At 36.8% G+C, this 19503-nt stretch overlaps 1 protein-coding gene across 2 annotated transcripts in view; it reads left to right on the top strand.

Annotated features, from left to right (window-relative positions):
• Positions 1-19503, top strand: part of C1H3orf20 (chromosome 1 C3orf20 homolog) — a 94405-nt gene that overhangs the window by 47342 nt on the left and 27560 nt on the right. For both annotated transcript variants that reach the window (XM_031955763.1, XM_031955768.1), the window contains exons 11-14: positions 6039-6159; positions 11309-11543; positions 13365-13677; positions 16927-17034. In XM_031955763.1, the coding sequence (XP_031811623.1) occupies positions 6039-6159; positions 11309-11543; positions 13365-13677; positions 16927-17034 (777 nt within the window). The remainder of the gene's footprint in view (positions 1-6038; positions 6160-11308; positions 11544-13364; positions 13678-16926; positions 17035-19503) is intronic.

Genomic DNA, 19503 nt, shown 5'->3' with positions numbered 1-19503 from the left:
GAGAATTCCCCTATTTGTAATGTTTCTTTTCTTCCTCAAGTTATTCTGTCCAGGGTGTCCCATGGGTCTTAGTGCAGTTTTAAGCTATTAAAATTTAAAACTACATCAAGAATTTTAGAATCCCTTGAATTTATTTGTCTATATTTATGTTGTCATATCCCTCATTCAACCAGTAGAATGAAAGATCCTTAAGAACTTTTTATTTGGCATTTCTTACTTTACCACAGTGCCTTACACATATTAGGTACTTGGTAAATACTAGGTAAATTGAATTGAATTGAATTATAAATGGGAAGGACCTTACAAATTACTTAGTCCAAATCCCTGGTTTTATATATGTTTAAACTAAGGCCAAAGGGAATGAAATGGTTTAATTAAGGTAACACAGAATCATAGGATAATAAATTTAAAACTGGAAAATACCATCTTGGTCAAATTTCTCATTTTACAGATAAGAAAACTGAGGCCTCAGAGAGGTTAAGTGACATGTCTGGGGTCACATTATAAGTGGCAGAACTAAGATTTGAATCAAGGATCTGTGACACTAAATCTAGTAACAGAAAGGGGAGATATGATGAGGGATAGAAGGTAGCATGAGAAAAAAATTGGAATGCTAAATACATTAAAAAAGAAAAGCACTTGCTATGCTGGCTTTGGACTTCTTATGACTGTCCAAGTCAGAGCATCTAACACACCTTCCTTTGCTTTTTTGCTTTTCAATCCTCAGACTGGGTTTTATGACTTGTCAGCAGAAGCAAATATTTCTTGAAAGGGAAGCAGATGAACAATGGGTTCCCCTCCCTTATTTCCCCCTTTAAAAACTCTGTCACAGGGAACCTTGTTAAATGGTCTCCCCAGGCACCCATAGCCTAGTGAAGACCAACCCAGTTGGAGCAACAACGAAAACTGCCTTCAAAGCAGGCACAGCTTTAAAGGTCCCATAGCCTGGTTCTCCACTAAATATTTATATGCAGTTGTGCTTTGGAAACTAGGCAGCTCGTCAATTTAAATGTTTTATTGGCCCAAAAGACAGGCAGTATGGGCTGTCCTATTGATGGATTCTTTGCTTTTTTCCCATTAATTGGTTCATCTTTTTGATTGTGCAGTGGATTGTGGCTCTAACAGTGTCTCTTATTTCAAAACTTATAGCATTTTTACATTTATAAAGATTTTGTTTAAGCAGAAAAGAGTCTCGTGTCTAACTGAGGGGGGCACACAGTCAAGCAGATAATTTTTATCAGCATTGTAACCATTAGGGGATCTTGGATGTGATTACTTGTAAAGCCCCATCTAACAATAAGATTCTGTGATTCTATATTATTATTTGATGAGGATCTTTCCAGGTTATTTGATACAGACTTCCCTCTCGCCTCCCCTTTATGAGAGGTATTAATTCCTTCATTTTCCAGATCTTCTAAAGGGAGGTTGCCTAACCTTTTTATTAGGAATGTTGTAAGGGGGAGGCTTATTCAGGCCTAGAGTAGCTAATCATTGATATATCTTATAATTCCAAGATTCCATCTTTCTTTTCTTGTTCCTTCTTTTATTGAAGCAATGTGATATGGTGGATAGAACATGAGAATGGGAGTCAAGGACCTATGACTTCATATAGACTTTGTTTTATCTCATGGATGAGGAATTGGTGTCTCTGAAGTATAAGATGCAGTTTCTGTTCCAAAGAACAATAATATAAACTCACAGGTGCCATGAAAAGAAGGATGATCCAGCTAAGCTTCAAAGAAAATGAAAACTTTCTGCCAAACAGTATCAAAGTAGCTATTTGTCAACCTGGAATTAATCATATAGACATTTGTGGCCTAATGGAGGCATATTGCAAGACATGATGAAACTCCCAAGACTTTACGAACCTAATCACTGTTACCAACTATTGGCAGTTTGTGTGCAAATAAGTAATATTGCCAGAAGATCTATGGAAAGTGTAAGTAGGGATTCTAAAATCTTAGCCAAGTAATTGAAAGTCTTAGGGGTGCAGGGGGTTTCTCATCCTTCTGCCCAATGGGAGACAAAGAGAAAGGGGGGAAAGAAGGGGGAAAGAGAAAAACACAGACAGACAAAAAGACACAGAAAGAGACAGAGGCAGATAGAAACAGAGAAAGACACAGAGAGAAACAAGTAGAGGTAGATTTGGCTGTAATGAGTTACTTTACCTCAGTGGTTCTCAAAGTGTGGTCCAGAGAATCCTGGGGTCTCTGAAACCCTTTCAGAGGACCCAAAAATTCAAAATTAATTTTTATTTCTAATATTGTAAATTATCAATAAATATAACCCACATAAACAAAAACTCCTTGGACAGATCTTCAATAATTTTTAATACTATAAAGATAGTAACAACAAAAGTTTGAGAACTCCTGCTTTGCCTCCTTCCTGACAGAGAGGTAATGGATTCAAGGCACAGATTGAGACATTTATGAATATGGACAATGGTATTTTGTTTTGCTCAACTATACATATTTGCTATAGGAGGTTTGTTTTTCTTTTTTCTTTAAAATTACTTTTTTGTGGTAAAAAGAAAATCTAAAAAATTGCGTGGATAAATATTATGGAAAGCACTTTGGTGAAGATCAATGGAGAGAGAAATAAAAGTCATATTGACATTAAAGTATAATACAGAACATCTGAACAAAAGAAAAAATAAAAGGGCAATTGGGGAAACATCACAAGCCTGGCTCAGAGGCATGATATGATATTGATAAGGGACTTAATTTCCTGAACATTTGCTGGAACATTCGCTGTTAAAAGTAGAATAGCTAATAAGCATTGAGCTTTATACTAATTTCATTGTTCACAAGTTAGAGGAAAGGATGAAAAGAACTGCTCTTCTAGATTTGATTTTGACCAACAAGAGAGAGGTGACTGTTGAAATGAAAATGATTAACACATTGGGGGAAGTTAGCACTTCCTAATGGCATTATGTCACTTTGTGACAATGGCAATGTAAACCAGGAAATGTTTGACATATACTCTAGATTTTAGAAGAGCAGACTTAAAAAGATTTACAGCAAGTATAAATAATTTCATAAACAATAAATTTCTGTCAGGAAAGTCAATTTAGGAATCTCAGAAGAAAATTCTGAAGACCCAAACAGAAATAATTTTGGTGATGAGGAAAATGGAAGTTGTCTAAAGAGACTGATGAGGATACAGTCATCAATCAACTTGGATTTTAAAAAGATATATATGGGAAATGGAAGCAAGATCAGGAATTAGAAGATGATGCAAAAGAAATGTGATAAAGTGCTGTAAGAAATGTCAGGAGTACTGAAGCTCAGAATAACTTGGTGTTCCGGTTTTCAAAAAAGAAAAAGGAATGGTGTGGATTCCACAAACTAAAGGCTAATGAACTTGGCTCTGAATACTGGAGAAACTCTATAATGACTTATCAAAGAACTGGTTGATGAACATTTAGGGAAGGAAGCAGTAGACACAAAAAGTCAGCATATCTTCCTTTAGTGCAAATCATTCTCCTTTTCTATGTGGAAAATTCTGTAGATTTCAATAAAGTGACCAACAAATTTTGTTATGTTATCCTTGTGGACAAGATGGAAATATATAATCTACAAAGTCAAACCAAAGGAAAGAGTGAAATCTATATGAATTACTGGTATCAAAGAATATGAATGTAGGTTGATGTCAGCTTAGAAGGAAATCTTTATTAAAGGGTTGAAGAGATAGTCCCCATCTTCCAATATTTATTTTAAAACTCAATGAGTTATTCTTTCAGAAAATATTAAGTATCTGCTACAAGTGAGAGACCATGTTAGGTGTTATAAAATGCTTAAACTTCTATCTTCACATCACCTTAAATTCTTCCAGCTCCTTGGTCTTAGAAAATTCTATAATTCATAGGCTTTTTTTTTTTTCAGGAGGGGGCTATTTTTATATAGAATCTGAGAGGGATTAGCACACTTAGCAGTGTCAGGGATTCACTGAGGGATGCAATTATAGTATGACTTTCGGGATTGCCTCTGGATTCTAGCCTCATTTTCATCCAGCACATGGGCTAAGGGTTAGATATATTAGAAATGAATCATTATGGCAATTTTTATAAGACCTGCAAAGGAGAGGTGCAAATTGAGTTTTTTTCCTTATAAGATGTGAATTCCTTGAGAGTTGACTGTCTTGCTTTTCTATTTGTATCCCTAATGCTTAACCCAATGTTTTGCTTATAATAAAGTACCTAATAAATGCTTTTTATCCAATTATTTATTCATGACTTGATAACAGCAAACTTCAGATATATATAGAAGAAAAAGAATTCAGAAGGGGTCATGGAAGCAAAAATACATTTTTCTTATTATTAGAATGAATACAATGTACTTGTTAGATTGAATACAATACTTGTTACACACCATAAGTCATAGAAGTTTATGGTTTCATATATAAAACTTTCTTATTTTCATTTGTTTATTTGAACATTTGCTTTTATTAATAGTTATTTGAATTTAGAACAATATACTTTTAAAATTCTGATTTCTGGATGAAGCATAAAATTGCCCACAAAGGTTTTAGTTAGAGATAAGGAATAGAATTGTGATTTCATTAGTTTAGAAATTTCTGGGTTAGAAAACTCCCACTACTTAATAGAGATCAACACCTTCTTTGCAGTCTTTAATATTAGAAGGTTGCAAATACACTGAGAGATTAAGTTACTTCCTGAGGGACAGAGGCAAGACTTGAATCCAAGGTTTTCCTGGCTTCAAGTTTGACTTCCTAACCATTACGTCATACCTTCTCTTTCTAGGATATAAAATTGCCTGTAATTCTCCTCTGGAAAGTCCAACCACCTTAGAAGTCGTGTCCTCTAGAAGGGGGTATTATTGTCCCTTCTCACTAAGAAAGTAGTGGGATGAATCTTTGAGAATAGGACGAACACAGCCCTTTTTGTATTGGCAAGAAACTGGAAACTGAGTGGATGCCCATCAGTTGGAGAATGATTGAATAAGTCATGGTGTATGAATGCTATGGAATATTATTGTTCCGTAAGAAACGACTAGCAGGCTGATCTCAGAGAGGTTTGGGGAGACTTACATGAACTGATGCTGAGTGAAATGAGCAGAATCAGATCATTGTACATGGCAACAACAAGATTATATGATAATCAATTCTGATGGATGTAGCTCTCTTCAACAATGAGATGATTGATGCTAGTTCCAATGACCTTGTGATGATGAAAGCCTTCTACACCCAGAGAGAGGACTGTGGGAACTGAGGGTGGATCACAACATAGCATTCTCACTCTTTTTGTTGTGATTTGCTTGAATTTTATTTTCTTTGCCATTTTTTGTTTTTTGATCTGATTTTTCTTGTGCAACAAGATAATTGTATAAATATATATGCCTAAAACCAGAAGTTCAGTTTGTAGCATAAAAACAATATTTCAAAGATAACTTTCAAAGACTTGTGATTAACACAATGACTAGCCACAATTCCAGAGGACTCTTAATGAAACATGCTACTCACTTCTAGATAGTGAAATGATATACTCACTTCTAGATAGTGAAATGATATACTCAGAGTACAGACTGAAACGTATGCGCGCGCGCGCGTGTGTGTGTGTGTGGCCAATGTCAGAATTTATTTTCCTTGATTATACATGTCTGAAATGGTTTTTGTTTTCCTTTCTTTGTAATAAGAAGAGAGGTAGACCTGAAAATAAAATAAAATTGAATTTAAAATATGTATGCCTATATTGGATTTAACACATATTTTTACCATGTTTAACATATATTGGATAACTTGCCATTTAGGGGAGGGGGAAGGGAAAAGGGGAGGACAAGATTTTTCATGGGTCAGTGTTGAAAAATTATTCTTGCATATGTTTTGAAAATAAAAAAAACTTCAACAAAAAAAGAGAATAGGCCAAACAGTTTTAAGAGGTTATATTTATTACCCTGAATGCCTGTCAGTATGCTTTTGGTTCCTCTGCATCACAGAGCAGTTCAGGTTTTCTGCAGGTCAAGATGAGATGTTGCTCTTGGCTAACAATGACAAGTATTTCCTCTTCTTGGTCTTTCAAGTATTATTTTAGACGGGGTCCTGAAGAGGGAACATCCAAGATGATCCGAGCACTGGTTGAGATTAAGAAGCGATTTCAGAAGACAGTGTCTCAATTTATGAATTCTGTTTTGCTGTCAGCAGGTAAATATTAAAAGAGTGAAGAAGTCTGGCAGGCAGGGTTTTTTGGAGCACTCCCTTCCCTGTGGGTTTTCTGTAATTTGTAAAATACATATCAACCTTTAATTATGTTGACCAATGCTTTTCCATTCCAAAAATCCCTATTCATCCTAAGTACTGGCTCAAATGTTTTTGTGCCTCTTTAATTCATAAGCACTTCTGAGACTTGTGGGGTCACCCTCCGCATCCCCATACAATGAGGTTAGCCTTGATAATTAGGAAATTAGGCAACTGCTTACATGGTATGAATTATAAGTTGCCAGTTAGGGTTTCTCTGATTCCAAATATATTCAAATATAATTCATTTTTTTTTAGTTTTTTTTTTTATTTAATAGCCTTTTATTTACAGGATATATACATGGGTAACTTTAAAGCATTAACAATTGCCAAACCTCTTGTTCCAATTTTTCACCTCTTACCCCCCCCCACCCCCTCCCCTAGATGGCAGGATGACCAGTAGATGTTAAATATATTAAAATATAAATTAGATACACAATAAGTATACCTGACCAAAATGTTATCAAATATAATTCATATAAAATTATAGAGTAAAAGTCAAAAGGGACTTCAGATGTTATCTTGTCAACTCCTTCATTTTACAGACAATGAAACTGGGTTCAAAGAGAAGTGACTTGCCCCAAATCATACTGAAAGTAAATATCAAAAATGGGATTTGAATCCAAAACTAAGCAACTTGAGGGCAGGAACTGTCTTTTTCTTTTCTTTGCATTCACAATATCTTATGTATTCTTAACACTGCACCTGACACATATCGTATGATTAATAAATGCTGGTTGAGCATCATGATGCTTGTTGGTGGAATTGTGAACTGTGCCAACCATTCTAGAGAGCAATTTGGAACCATGCCCAAAGGACTATAAAACTGTGTATACCTTTTGATCCAGCAATACAGTTACTAGCCTATATCCCAAACAGATCATAAAAAGGGGGAAAGGACCTACATGTACAAAAATACTTATAGCAGCTCTTTTCCTTATAGCAAAATATTGGAAATGGAGGAAATGCTTATCAATTGAGGCAATGACTGAACATTGAATGTAATGGAATACTATTGTGCAATAAGAATTGATGAATAGGCAGAGAATCTGGAAAGACCTGTAGGAACTGATGCAAAGGGAAATGAATATAACCAGGAAAATGTTGGATATAGCATTAGCAACAATGTATCATAACCAACAATGAATGAGTCAGCTCTTCCCAGAAACAAAATGATCCAAACAAGTATAAAGGTTACATAAAGAAAAATGCTATCCACATCTAGATAAAGAACTGCTGGACTCTGAATGCAGATTGAAGCATATTTTTTCTCTTTATTCTTTTTTCTTGTTTTTTTAATCTGTTTTTTCACAATTGTGACTAATATGTAAATATGTTTTACAAAATAGCATATGATAGTGCAAAGTAAATTGCCTACCATTTTAGAAAGATAGGAGGGGAGAGAGGAAGGAAGAAAAATACAGAACTCAAAATCTTGTACAGATGAATGCTAAAAATTGTCTTGATATGTAAGTGGAAAAAACAACATTATTTTTTTTCTCTCTTCAATAGTATTTTATTTTTCCAATGGCATATAAAGATACTTTTCAAAATATTTTTCAGCATTCATTTTTGTGAGATTTTGAGTTCCAGATTTTATTTCCTCCCCCAAGATAACAAGCAATATGATAAAGATTATACATATACAATCATTTAAAACATATTTCTGTATTAGTTATGTTGTGAAAGGGAAATCAGAACAAAAGGGAAATTCAGTAAAGGCTAAGAAATAGAATAGTCAATCAGTGGAATAGGTGAGGTTCACAGAACAAAGTAGTTCAATAACTATAGCAATCTAATGTTTGACAAACCCAAAGACCCCAGCTTTTGGGATAAGAACTCACTGTTTGACAAAAACTGCTGGGAAAATTGGAAATTAGTATGGCAGAAACTAGGCATTGACCCACACTTAACACCATACACCAAGATAAGGTCAAAAATGGGTTCATGACCTAGGCATAAAGAATGAGATTATAAATAAATTAGAAGAACATAGGATAGTTTACCTCTCAGACCTATGGAAGAGGAAGGAATTTGTGCCCAAAGAAAAACTGGAGATCATTATTGATCACAAAATAGAAAATTTTGATTATATCAAATTGAAAAGTTTTTGTACAAACAAAACTAATGCAGACAAGATTAGAAAGGAAGAAATAAACTGGGAAAACATTTTTACAGTCAAAGGTTCTGATAAAGGCCTCATTTCCAAAATATATAGAGAATTGACTCTAATTTATAAAAAATCAAGCCATTCTCCAGTTGATAAATGGTCAAAGGATATGAACAGACAATTCTCAGATGAAGAAATTGAAACTATTTCTAGCCATATGAAAAGATACCCCAAGTCATTATTAATCAGAGAAATGCAAATTAAGACAACTCTGAGATATCACTATACACCTGTCAGATTGGCTAGAATGACAGGGAACGATAATGTGGAATGCTGGAGGGAATGTGGAAAAACTGGGACACGGATACATTGTTGGTGGAATTGTGAATACATCCAGCCATTCTGGAGAGCAATTTGGAACTATGCTTAAAGTTAAAAAACTCTGCATACCCTTTGATCCAGCAGTGATACTACTAGGCTTATATCCCAAAGAGATCACAAAGAAGGGAAAGGGATCTGTAGGTGCAAGAATATTTATGACAGCCCTCTTTGTAGTGGCAAAAAACTGGAAACTGAGTGGATACCCATCAATTGGAGAATGGCTGAATAAATTGTGGTATATGAATATTATGGAATATTATAGTTCTGTAAGAAATGACCAACAGGATGATTTCAGAAAAGACTGAAGAGACTTATATAAACTGGTGCTGAGCGAAATGAGCAGGACCAGGAGATCATTATATACTTCAACAACAATACCATATAATGATCAATTGTGATGGACGTGACCTTTTTCAACAGTAAAATGAAACAAATCAGTTCCAATAGAACAGTAATGAATTGAACCAGCTACACTCAGCGAAAGAACTCTGGGAGATGACTAGGAGCCACTACATAGAATTCCCAATCCCTCTATTTTTGTCTACCTGGATTTTTGATTTCCTTCACAGACTAATTGTACACTATTTCAAAGTCTGACTCTCTTTATACAGCAAAATAACTGTTTGGACATGTATACTTATTTTGTATTTTATACTTTAACATATTTAACATGTATTGGTCAACCTCCCATCTGGGGAAGGGGTGAGGTGAAGGAGGGGAAAAATTGGAACAAAAGGTTTTGCAATTGTCAGTGCTGAAAAATTACCCATGCATATATCTTGTAAATAAAAAGCTATAATAATAAAAAAGAGGAAAAAAAAGAAAAAAAAAAACTGTGCATGCCCTTTGACCCAGCAGTGTTTCTATTGGGCCTGTGTCCCAAAGAGAGCTTAAAAACAGAAGGGGACCTGCATGTGCAAAAATGTTTGTGGCAGCCCTTTTTGTAGTGGCCAGAAACTGGAAACTGAATGGATGCCCATCAGTTGGAGAATGGCTGAATAAGTTATGGTGTATGAATGTTATGGAATATTATTGTTCTGTAAGAAACAATTAACAGGATGATTTCAGAGAGGTCTGGAGAGACCTACATGAGCTGATACTAAGTGAAATAAGCAGAACCAGGAGATCATTATATGCAACAACAGCAAGATTATATGATGATCAATTCTGATGGATGGCTCTCTTCAACAATGAGGTGATTCAGAAATTGTTCAGTGATGAAAAGATAGAGAGGACTGTGGGAACTGAATGTAGTTCACAACACAGCATTTTCACCCTTTTTGTTGTTGTTTGCTTGCATTTTATTTTGCTTCACTTTTTTTCTTATATGGCATGATAATTGTATAAATATGTAAGCATATATTGGATTTAACATATATTTCTACCATGTTTAACATATATTGGACTACTTGCCATCTAGAGGAGTCTGGGGGGGAAGGGAGGAAATTGGAATACAGGCTTTTGCAAGGGCTAATGTTGAGGAATTGTCCATGCATATGTTTTGAAAAATAAAAAGCTTTAATTAAAAAAAAAAAGAACAAAAAGGAAAAATCTAAGAAAGAAAAAGCAAAGCAAAAACAACCTGAAAATAGTATGCTTTTCTTTGTATTCAATCTCCATAGTTGTGTCTCTGGCATTTGGATGGCATTTTCCATCCCAAGTCTATTAGAATTGTCTTGGATCACTATTGCTGAGAAAAGTTAAGTCATATCATAATTGATTACCACATTATCTTGCTGTTACTATGTTCTCCTAATTTTGCTCACTTTTCTCAGCATTAATTCATCAAAGTCTTTCAAGGTTTTTTCTGAAATCAGTCTGCTCATAATTTCTTATGGAACAATAATACTCTATTACATTCATGTACCATAACTTATTCAATGAATGGGCATCCATTCAATTTCCAATTCCTTGTGATCACAAAAAGAACTGCTACAAACATTTTTGCATACATGGTTTAAAAAAACATCTTTTCCCTCTTTATCATCTCTCTGGAATACAGACCCAGTAGTGACACTGATGAATCAAAGGATATGCATAATTTTATAGTCCTTTGGGCACAGTTCCAAAGTAGGTTCTCCAAAATGTTTGGATATTTCACAACTTTTCCACCAGTTTCCCACATACCCACCAACATTTATCATCTTTACATGTAATTTAGCCAAACTGATAGGTATGAGGTAATACCTCCAAGTTGTTTTAATTTGCAAAAAAAAAAAAATACTACTTAAAAAAGAATGAATGGGGTTCAGTGGAGGGTGAGAATTGCATGTTCTATAGCTTTGAAAGGTTTCCCAGTAGAAGTGGGGCTTGATTTAAAGGAGTAACTCCATATCAGCCTTAAAGTAAATGGTGGGAACTACAGAGATGGGATGGACACAAGAGAGTTCTCTCAGGTAGGGAAAGTGTCAAGAATAAGGGTAGAATGGACAAAGGAACTTTCATGGTATAGTTAATCAACATTAAGTCAGACTGAGTGGAGGACAGAGTTTGGACAGAAAAGCAGTAGTAGAAAAGGTCAGATTCTGACTCATGATGACATTATATCTTGCACTCTACTCCCAGGCCTCCTCACAATAGACTATCCAGTGAAGGATGAAATAGACCTCAGCCGGTTCAGGAAGATAGTACCATCCTTAATACAGTGGCGTCCCAAATCAGCATTGGATTCAATTGCCCGCAGTAGTTCAGTAATACGATCTTCTTCCCCTGGGGACCTATTCCAGGATGATTCTTCAACAATAACCATGAGCATTACTAAAAAGCAGTCTATCAGAATCCCATCCAGAATCACTGACAGGTGGGTTTAGACATGTACTTCCTACTGAAATCATCTGGGATCTATGCACATAAAACCCATATCTATTGACTCAGGGCCTGTCCAAATCAAGAAACCCATCCAGAGCCATTCACAATCTGCTAATGTCATTGATCTGTCTTGAGAAGGCCACACTTGGAGATTTATGCTAAATTCTCGATGCCATATTTTAATCCGCACTCCTATTGTGAGAGCCTTCCATGTGCCCAGTAAGCCAGTTTTTCCATTATTCTATAAGACCAGAAACACTTAGAACTATTTTGCCTCATATTATAATTAGTTCATTTTATCTATCCATCCAATTCAGCAAACAACTGTTGAACAACACCCACTATATAAAAGATCTAAGAAAGATACCAAGATCTATAATACAGCATCCCTATCTTATAATTTTTTTTTTATTATTGGTCCTACTTATCCATCTATGCATTGATAAATTGGAGAATGTCAGAGAAAGGTTATAAGATGTTGAAGGGGTTTGAGATCATGTCAAATGAGGATCACTTCAAGAAAATGGAAATGAATAAAGGGAAAATGAGGGGTTTAGACAGGGATGGAATGATAACTGTCTTTAACAGCTAGTATTTACATAGCACTTCTATGATTTGCAAAATACTTTACTGTGGGAGGTAGATGCTATTGCTATGCCCTCTTTACAGATGAGGAAATTGAGGCAGACCGGTAATAAGTGTCTGAATCTGAATTGGCACTCCTGGGAGACAGATCACTTAGGTTCAAGTTGTCCCTTAATTATGTGAGATACCTGCCAGCGTTCCAATTAACTCATATGTAAAAATGGGAATGATTATCTCAAAAGTTGTTATGATGATTTTGTCTGAGTCCAGGTCCAGTACTTCACCTAGCTATTTCAGTACTTCAAATAGTTTTATATGCTTAAAGAATACTCATATGGAAAAGGAATTAACTTTGCTCTCATTGCCCCAAAGAGGAAGACTCGGGAGCAAAGATGTATAGAAGTTTCAAAGGTATAGTTTGATGCATCAAGTAAAGGGAAATATCCTAACAATGAGGGTTATCCAAGAAGCAGTAAGCACTTCTGAAAGAGATAATGAGCTTCCCATTATAATGAGCTTTAAGGGAAGACTGGATAAGTTTTAGGTTATTAGGTATACTATAAAGGCAATTCTTATTGAAGTGTAGGCTAGATTAGTTGGCCTCTGAGCTTCTTTCTAAGTCAGAAATTCTGGGATTCTGGGGAAACTATTAAGAAAAATTTCATCCATCTACTTTTTAACTTGGGAAGAGATTCTTTTAAAGTAGGAACTCTGCCTCATGCTATGCCCATGTCTGAGTGTCTGGTGAAAAACATTCAAAAGCTATCAGTTGTGTTTTAAAATGCAAAAAATAAAATACAGAGGATTCAAAAGAAAACCAATAAATACAGTTGTCACTCCTTCCCTCTCTCTCCCACTCTACTCCAAACCCATTACTTATCACTTCTCCCTTAACTCACTTCCTGGTAAATGCAAACTACATGAGAGATACAAACGTGATGAGATTTTAGCAAAGGAAAGAGGTGATGAGGGGCAAAACACCAGGTTAAAAACCCTTGTTTTTTAGGATCATGGTAATCACTGATTTTTGAGCTGGAAGAGACTTTAGTCTAACTCTTATTTTCCAGCAAAACAATGGAGGCTCTGAGAAATATCTTGTCCAGATTTCCAAAGCTAGGAAATATGTGAGGCAATATTGAAGCTAGATCTCCTCATTCCCTTTTTAGGAAAGGATGGGATTGGGTATTTCAAATTGTCCTCTTCTTATTCTGGGGGACCTGCTTTACAGGTCTAAATCAACAGGCATCGTGGAACAAAAGCCCCCCAGCACCTGGGCTTTCACTCTCGCTGACTGTCCCCTGATGCTCCGGAAGCTACTGCTCAAACAGGACACTGGCTTTGGCTGCAGATGTCTGGTGAAAAGCCCTGCACTCACAGATCTAGAGTTAGAAAGGTTCATCTCGGCTCCCAGGGACCCAAGCCAAATCCTGGTGCTCTATGTGATGACTAACCAGACTGCTACCAACATGAGCCATCTGGAATGGATCCTGGACTCACTCTATTTGCACAATCAGTTTGGCCGACCCTCTCCTTGCATTCAGGTAATTGGAGCTCTCCATTACCCAAGCCCAAGCCAAAGTCAAGAATAGTCATAGATAACATGATAAATGGGAAACATGTATAAAAGAATTGTACATGTTCAACATATATTGGATTATTTGTTGTCTAGGGGAGGGAGTAGAAAAAGGTAGAGAGAAAAATTTGGAACACAAGATTTTGTAAGAGTGAATGTTGAAAACTATCTTTAATGTATTTTGAAAATAAAACTCTTACTTAAAAAAATAATAGGCATAGAACTGACCCCACATATGGGTAGAACTGATGGGGCAACTAAAGGAAAAAATTTCAAGGTTGTCAAGACATCTTCACACCTATGTGATTGTAATCTCAGCATTTGTCACTCTATGCTTAAAGAAAGCATTAGAAATTATTCTTTTCTGATAATCTTTTAAAATTATTATTATATATATATTATTAATTATCAAACTAATTTAAAAAAAATAATACCCATATTTCCTTTTCCCACTCCCTTACCAGAGAATCATCCTTTGTAAACAATAAAGGGAAAACAATGAAGAAAACTAACCTACACATTAAAAAGTCTGATATATCCAGTCTTCTATCTCTTCAGAGCAGAAGAGAGAGGGAACTACTGAAGGCCCTTTTGGGAATGAAAATGTGCCAACCTGATGGGGTAAACACTGAGCCATTTGAAAAGACTTAGTAGTAAACTTGTTTCTTCAGATAAATTACTCCTGCCACCAGTCCCTAGGTAAAGAGATATATAGGTCAGCTAAGTTTGGATTGTGTTTGGAGAAACTGGGAGAGATGGTGGTAGAGTGGGGATAAAAAGTATTTCAAAAAATATTCAAATCATTGCCTGGGAAATGCAAAAGGAACACCTCAGGGGGTGGAATTTCTGAATCAAAGGCTCTCCTTGGATGTCAGAAGAGCTAAACTGAAAATCCCCTTTGAACACAGAAGGTGAGAAGCTTATCTCTGAAATCCAGCCCAATCTTTCCATTTTGTAGATGGGAACAAAAAGGCCAAAATAGTTACCATAATATGCTTGAAATCCCATCTCAGGTTCATCCTAAGAGCCAGACCTAGAATCTAGAATTTCTGAATTCCAGTCTAGGATCCTGGAAGAATCCAAACATATTGTCAATGAAATATTCTCCTTGCACTGGGGGATAAGGAAATGCTTATATTCTTTTAGCTCTTGTGCCTGAGGCTAGCGGATTTTTCTATTCTATATCTGTGACCCAGGGTTAGAACTCAGTCTGGGACCAGAGAATGAGTTCTTTTAGGTCTTGACCAGCATTAGGGTCAGTTTATGGCTGAAGTTAATGGATCAGTCATTGTGTAAGGGATTCTGTCAGAATTTGGTGTATGTTCAGTGTTAAAATCAGTGCTCAGTGTGGAGGAATTACTATGTGGTGAGGGCCAGAAGGCAGTTTGGGAGGAGATTTAGACTGTTTCCAAGTTGTATGCTTGTCATCATCAGATGTATGTAACTTGCCTAGATGCCATCTCCATACCTCCTGTTTCCCTGTATCCAGCTAGCCCTGGGAATCTCTTATTGGAAAAACTCTAACTGAAGATTCACCAGCAGTGTGACCAAGTAAAGAATTTTAGGCCATGTAGGTATGATGTTTTGAGTGTGATTATTGTCTTCAGTGAAAGAGTGGGAACCTTAGAGCAGTTTCCTATTCTGCTCTTCTTCAGCTCCAACAGTCTGGCTGTCCTACCCCAGGCCTCTGTCTTTTCCCTTGGATCCCTTTCCTCCAATTCCAACTCCTTCCTTCTTCCCTCTCTCCTACCCTCCCTCCTTTCCTTCCTTCCTCTCTTCTTTCCTTCCTTTCTTATTCTTTTCTTCCTTTCTTCTTCCTTCCTTCCTTCCTTCCTTCCTTCCTTCCTTCCTTCCTTCCTTCCTTCCTTCTCCTTCCTTCCTTCTTTCCTTCTTTTTCTTCCTTCTTTCCTTCTTATCTCAGTATTTGGAGGATGTCAAAAACTCTTGTAAACCTTCAGTAACATAGAGAGGGAAAACAGAGATGAGATAACTACTTCTAACTGTGTGACCTTGAGTAAGTCACTAAATTTGTGCCTCTGTTTTGTCATGTGTAAAACAAGGATGCCAGAATCTCTGACACCTAATGTTCCTTTTAGCTCTCAATCTATGATCATAGAATCATGAGAGAGATCCCTTGAGAAGTAGCAAGAGTAATGAATTTAAATAAGAAGCTACCAGATTGCAGACTGGGTGCCAGTTCTTCTCTCATCCTGTCCTATACCCCCTATACACTAGACTGAGGACCATTTTGTTCAGCTTATGGTATTTATCAGTACAAAAATTCCTTCTCTTAATGGAGTTCCTTCTATGATTGCAAATTACAAGCCCCTCTGTAGTTTACTTGGAGAGTTTTCTGATTTTCTCTGACATTCATTTGGTGGGTGACTAACCTTTTGATGATGACTACCATCCTGACCTTGCCCCCCCAATCTTAGTTAGGCTGGCCCCCAGACAGAAGACATCCAAAGCAATACCAGCCAGACTCGGTATTGATAGGACTTGCTGGAGGCTGTGCTCCTCTGATATAACCCAGAAGACCTCACTTGTATGCCATAATAATTCATCAGTGTAGAACTTCAGTGAGAGTTCTGGACCCTTCCATTCCTCCATATCATAGGCTCCTTTTGAGGAAACTGGTGAAAATCCCATCTTCCTATATTAATGCCAGACTCAAAAAAGTTCTTCCTGAAGAAGTGTTCTCAAGGGGATAGTTTTAGAGTATGACTGGGATTTGCCAATCACTTTGGATGTTTCATGTCAAAATATCTCTTTTGTGAACTTAGGATCATAGATTTAGAGCTAGAAGGGAACCTCACTATACAGATGAGGAAGTGAGTCACATCATAGAAAGGTTTACTGACTTGCCTAAGATCACATAGCTAATTAGAGTGTAAAGTGTCATATTCTCTTTTTTTAAAATTTTTATTAAAACTTTTTTCAAAACAAATGCATAGCTAATTTCAACATACATTTCAACATACACCCTTGCAAAAATATTGTGTTCTAAAATTTTCCCTCCCTTCCACCTCTTTCCCTAGATGGCAAGTAATCCAATATATGTTAAACATGTGCAATTCTTCTATACATATTTCTACAATTATCATGCTGAAATGCCATATTCTCTATGCCTAAGTTGAACTCCCCTTTATCTGGACTTCCAGGATAATCCACATCCCCCAATGAAAATAAACCAACTGTCATTTCTGTGTCTTTGCAGTGTCGCCGTGACCCTTACCGCTTACTGCGATATAATATCCATAGTGCCCTCCAGGAAAATCCGCCACTGTTGGTACAGAAGTATGCAGTCTCACCCGGGATGATTCTGGTGAGTCTATGGCAACGGCCAATCTTTGAAGGAGGGAAGGTTTGTCATGAATGGATGGATGGATGAATGGATGGATGGGTGTGTGGATGGGTGGATGAAAGGACAGATAAACAGTTCAGTGGATAAATGACTAAAGCCCTTATTAAATGTTTATTATGTGTAAAGCATGGCAAATATAAACAGAAAAGCAGAGACAGACAGTCCCTGCTCTCTGGAAGCTCACATTCTAATAGGGATCACAAAACATCTGGAAGGTTTTAACTGCAGGTCAGATGGAAAGGTTCCCTGGTCCTTAGGGTACAGCAGCAAAGGAGGTGATCATGCTACTCCCTTAATGTCATCTCCACTGGCAAAATCACATCAATTTATCATGTTCAACCACTTGATACTGGACTGGACACACTGCTGTTTTAAATGACCTTGGATTCATGGTGCTGGTCTGTTTCTATAAAAGTTTGAGGGTAAATAATAGTTTGAGATAAATAAAAAAAATTAGTGATGGTTTACTTGCCCAATACAAGCTGCCCTCTATCTGTCCCTCAGGATCTCTTGCTGCTTCCACTGGGTTGATTTGCCTTCCCTGTGGATAGCTGTGGATCTGCAGTGGGTAGGGATGGTCAGTCTCTGCTCCCCAAGAGTTGCTTCCCTGGATGATGGCAATGAGGGATTCCCTGGAAGCAAGCTCAGGGGAATATGGATGCTGCCCCTCCTAGGGCTCTCCTGCCTATATCCCTATTAGTGTCAGCTGGAGAGCAGCTAGTGCTGGTGACAATGAAGAAGTAAGCTCCCCTTTGTACAAAGTCCTTTTCCACTTCTCCTCTCAATAATGGCTGGGGAAGAGCGAGGAGGAAGGGATTGGGCTGGAAACAGATCTAGTGTTTAAAAGGTAATGAGGTGACTCAGTGGATAGACTATCAAGCCTGTAATCAGAAAGACTGGGGTTCAGCCTCAGATCTTAGAAGCCAAGTGGGCAAATAACCAAACTTCTGCTTGCCTTAGTTTCCTCTCTGTCTAATGAGGATAATGAGAGCATCTACTTTGGAGGGCTGTTGTAAGGGTTAAATGAAACACTATTTCATTAAAAATAGGAACTAGCATTTATATAGCACTTACTATGTTTCAAGTGTTGGGCTAAGCACTTTACAAATATTATCTCGCTTGTTCCTCACAACAAGCCTAGGAAATAGGTGCACTTAGCATTGTGCCTCACACTTAGTAGCTGCTAAATAAATGCTTGTTTCCTTCCTTTTTAACCTGGGAAAATCATTTAATGTCTCTGTGATTTGGTTTCCTCATCAGAAAAATGGAAGATTTAATGATTTCGAAGGCCCCTTTTAGCTCAAAGTCTATGAATCAATTAAGCTGTGATCTCTTTAACTTAAATATCCTCAGTTTCTTCACATGTCTTCCAACATGGCAGAATTTCCAGTGCACTTACCCCCTTGCTCAGTCACTTTTGTGTCTGACCCAGTTCATGGGATGACATATATAATACTAATTATACTTGGAGTACCAGGTCCCCTCTTGTGCATCCCTAAGAATCCAAGTCCTTTGAGAATGAACTTCTCTCACTTCTGAGCAGTTCTAGGTATACCAAAGGCACTTAGAAAAGGACTTGTGGAATTGAAATGCAAAAGACAGGATTTAAGCCTTCCCCTCATCAGAGCCAAAGTATCTGTGATCTCCTTAACACTGGTGAACATCCTAGGATGGGATCATCTTCTATCAATATAGATGGAGCCCCCTGTCTGATGTAATAGATCAATTCTGAGGAGTCATAAAAGGCAATCAAGAAATTTACCAAGAGTCCCACACAGACTAGTAAGTGCCATATAGTAAGATTTAAACTCAGGTCCATCCTGTCTCCAAGCCCAGGGCTCGATCCATTACCTTATAGGATTCTTTTCCTCACTGGAAAGACTTCACCATGCAGTCAATCTAATGGGCTCCTTTGAACCTTGCTATTGGACCCCAATGCTGAAGTCAGAATAGAAGGGATTGAAAACAGCCAAACTCCAGGGAATTGATTTTGCTGAAAGTACTGTCCCTTTGCCAATAAACTATTTCCAAAATTAATCTGTACACAAGAACTGCCCATTGAAGAGATGGCGTCCATGAAGCCTAAAGAAAAAGTCAACAAATGCTGCATTTTTTAAATTTGGGGCTAGAATTTTGTATTTTTTTAAGTATTTTTCATAATTCCTTCCCTTTTCCTTTTCAGAGTTGTCATTAAAGATTTTTCTAAAATTACATTTAGATTAGATTTCTAATGCAACAACATTGAAAAATGAATTAGCTTTAAATTAAAAGAATTTTCATTAATAAAAGCTAATATGGAGTATATATATGAGTGCATATATACATATACATGCATATATGTATTTTTAAAATCTCAAAACAGCCCTCTGAGGGGAATGCTATTTTTATCCCCATCTTACAAATGAGAAAATTGGGGCTTAGATGAAGTAA

This window comes from Sarcophilus harrisii, chromosome 1 (assembly GCF_902635505.1).
Source record: "Sarcophilus harrisii chromosome 1, mSarHar1.11, whole genome shotgun sequence".
NCBI classification, from domain to species: domain Eukaryota; kingdom Metazoa; phylum Chordata; class Mammalia; order Dasyuromorphia; family Dasyuridae; genus Sarcophilus; species Sarcophilus harrisii.
Note: the sequence above shows the minus strand (reverse complement) of the source record. Positions and strands in the feature narration are given on the sequence as shown.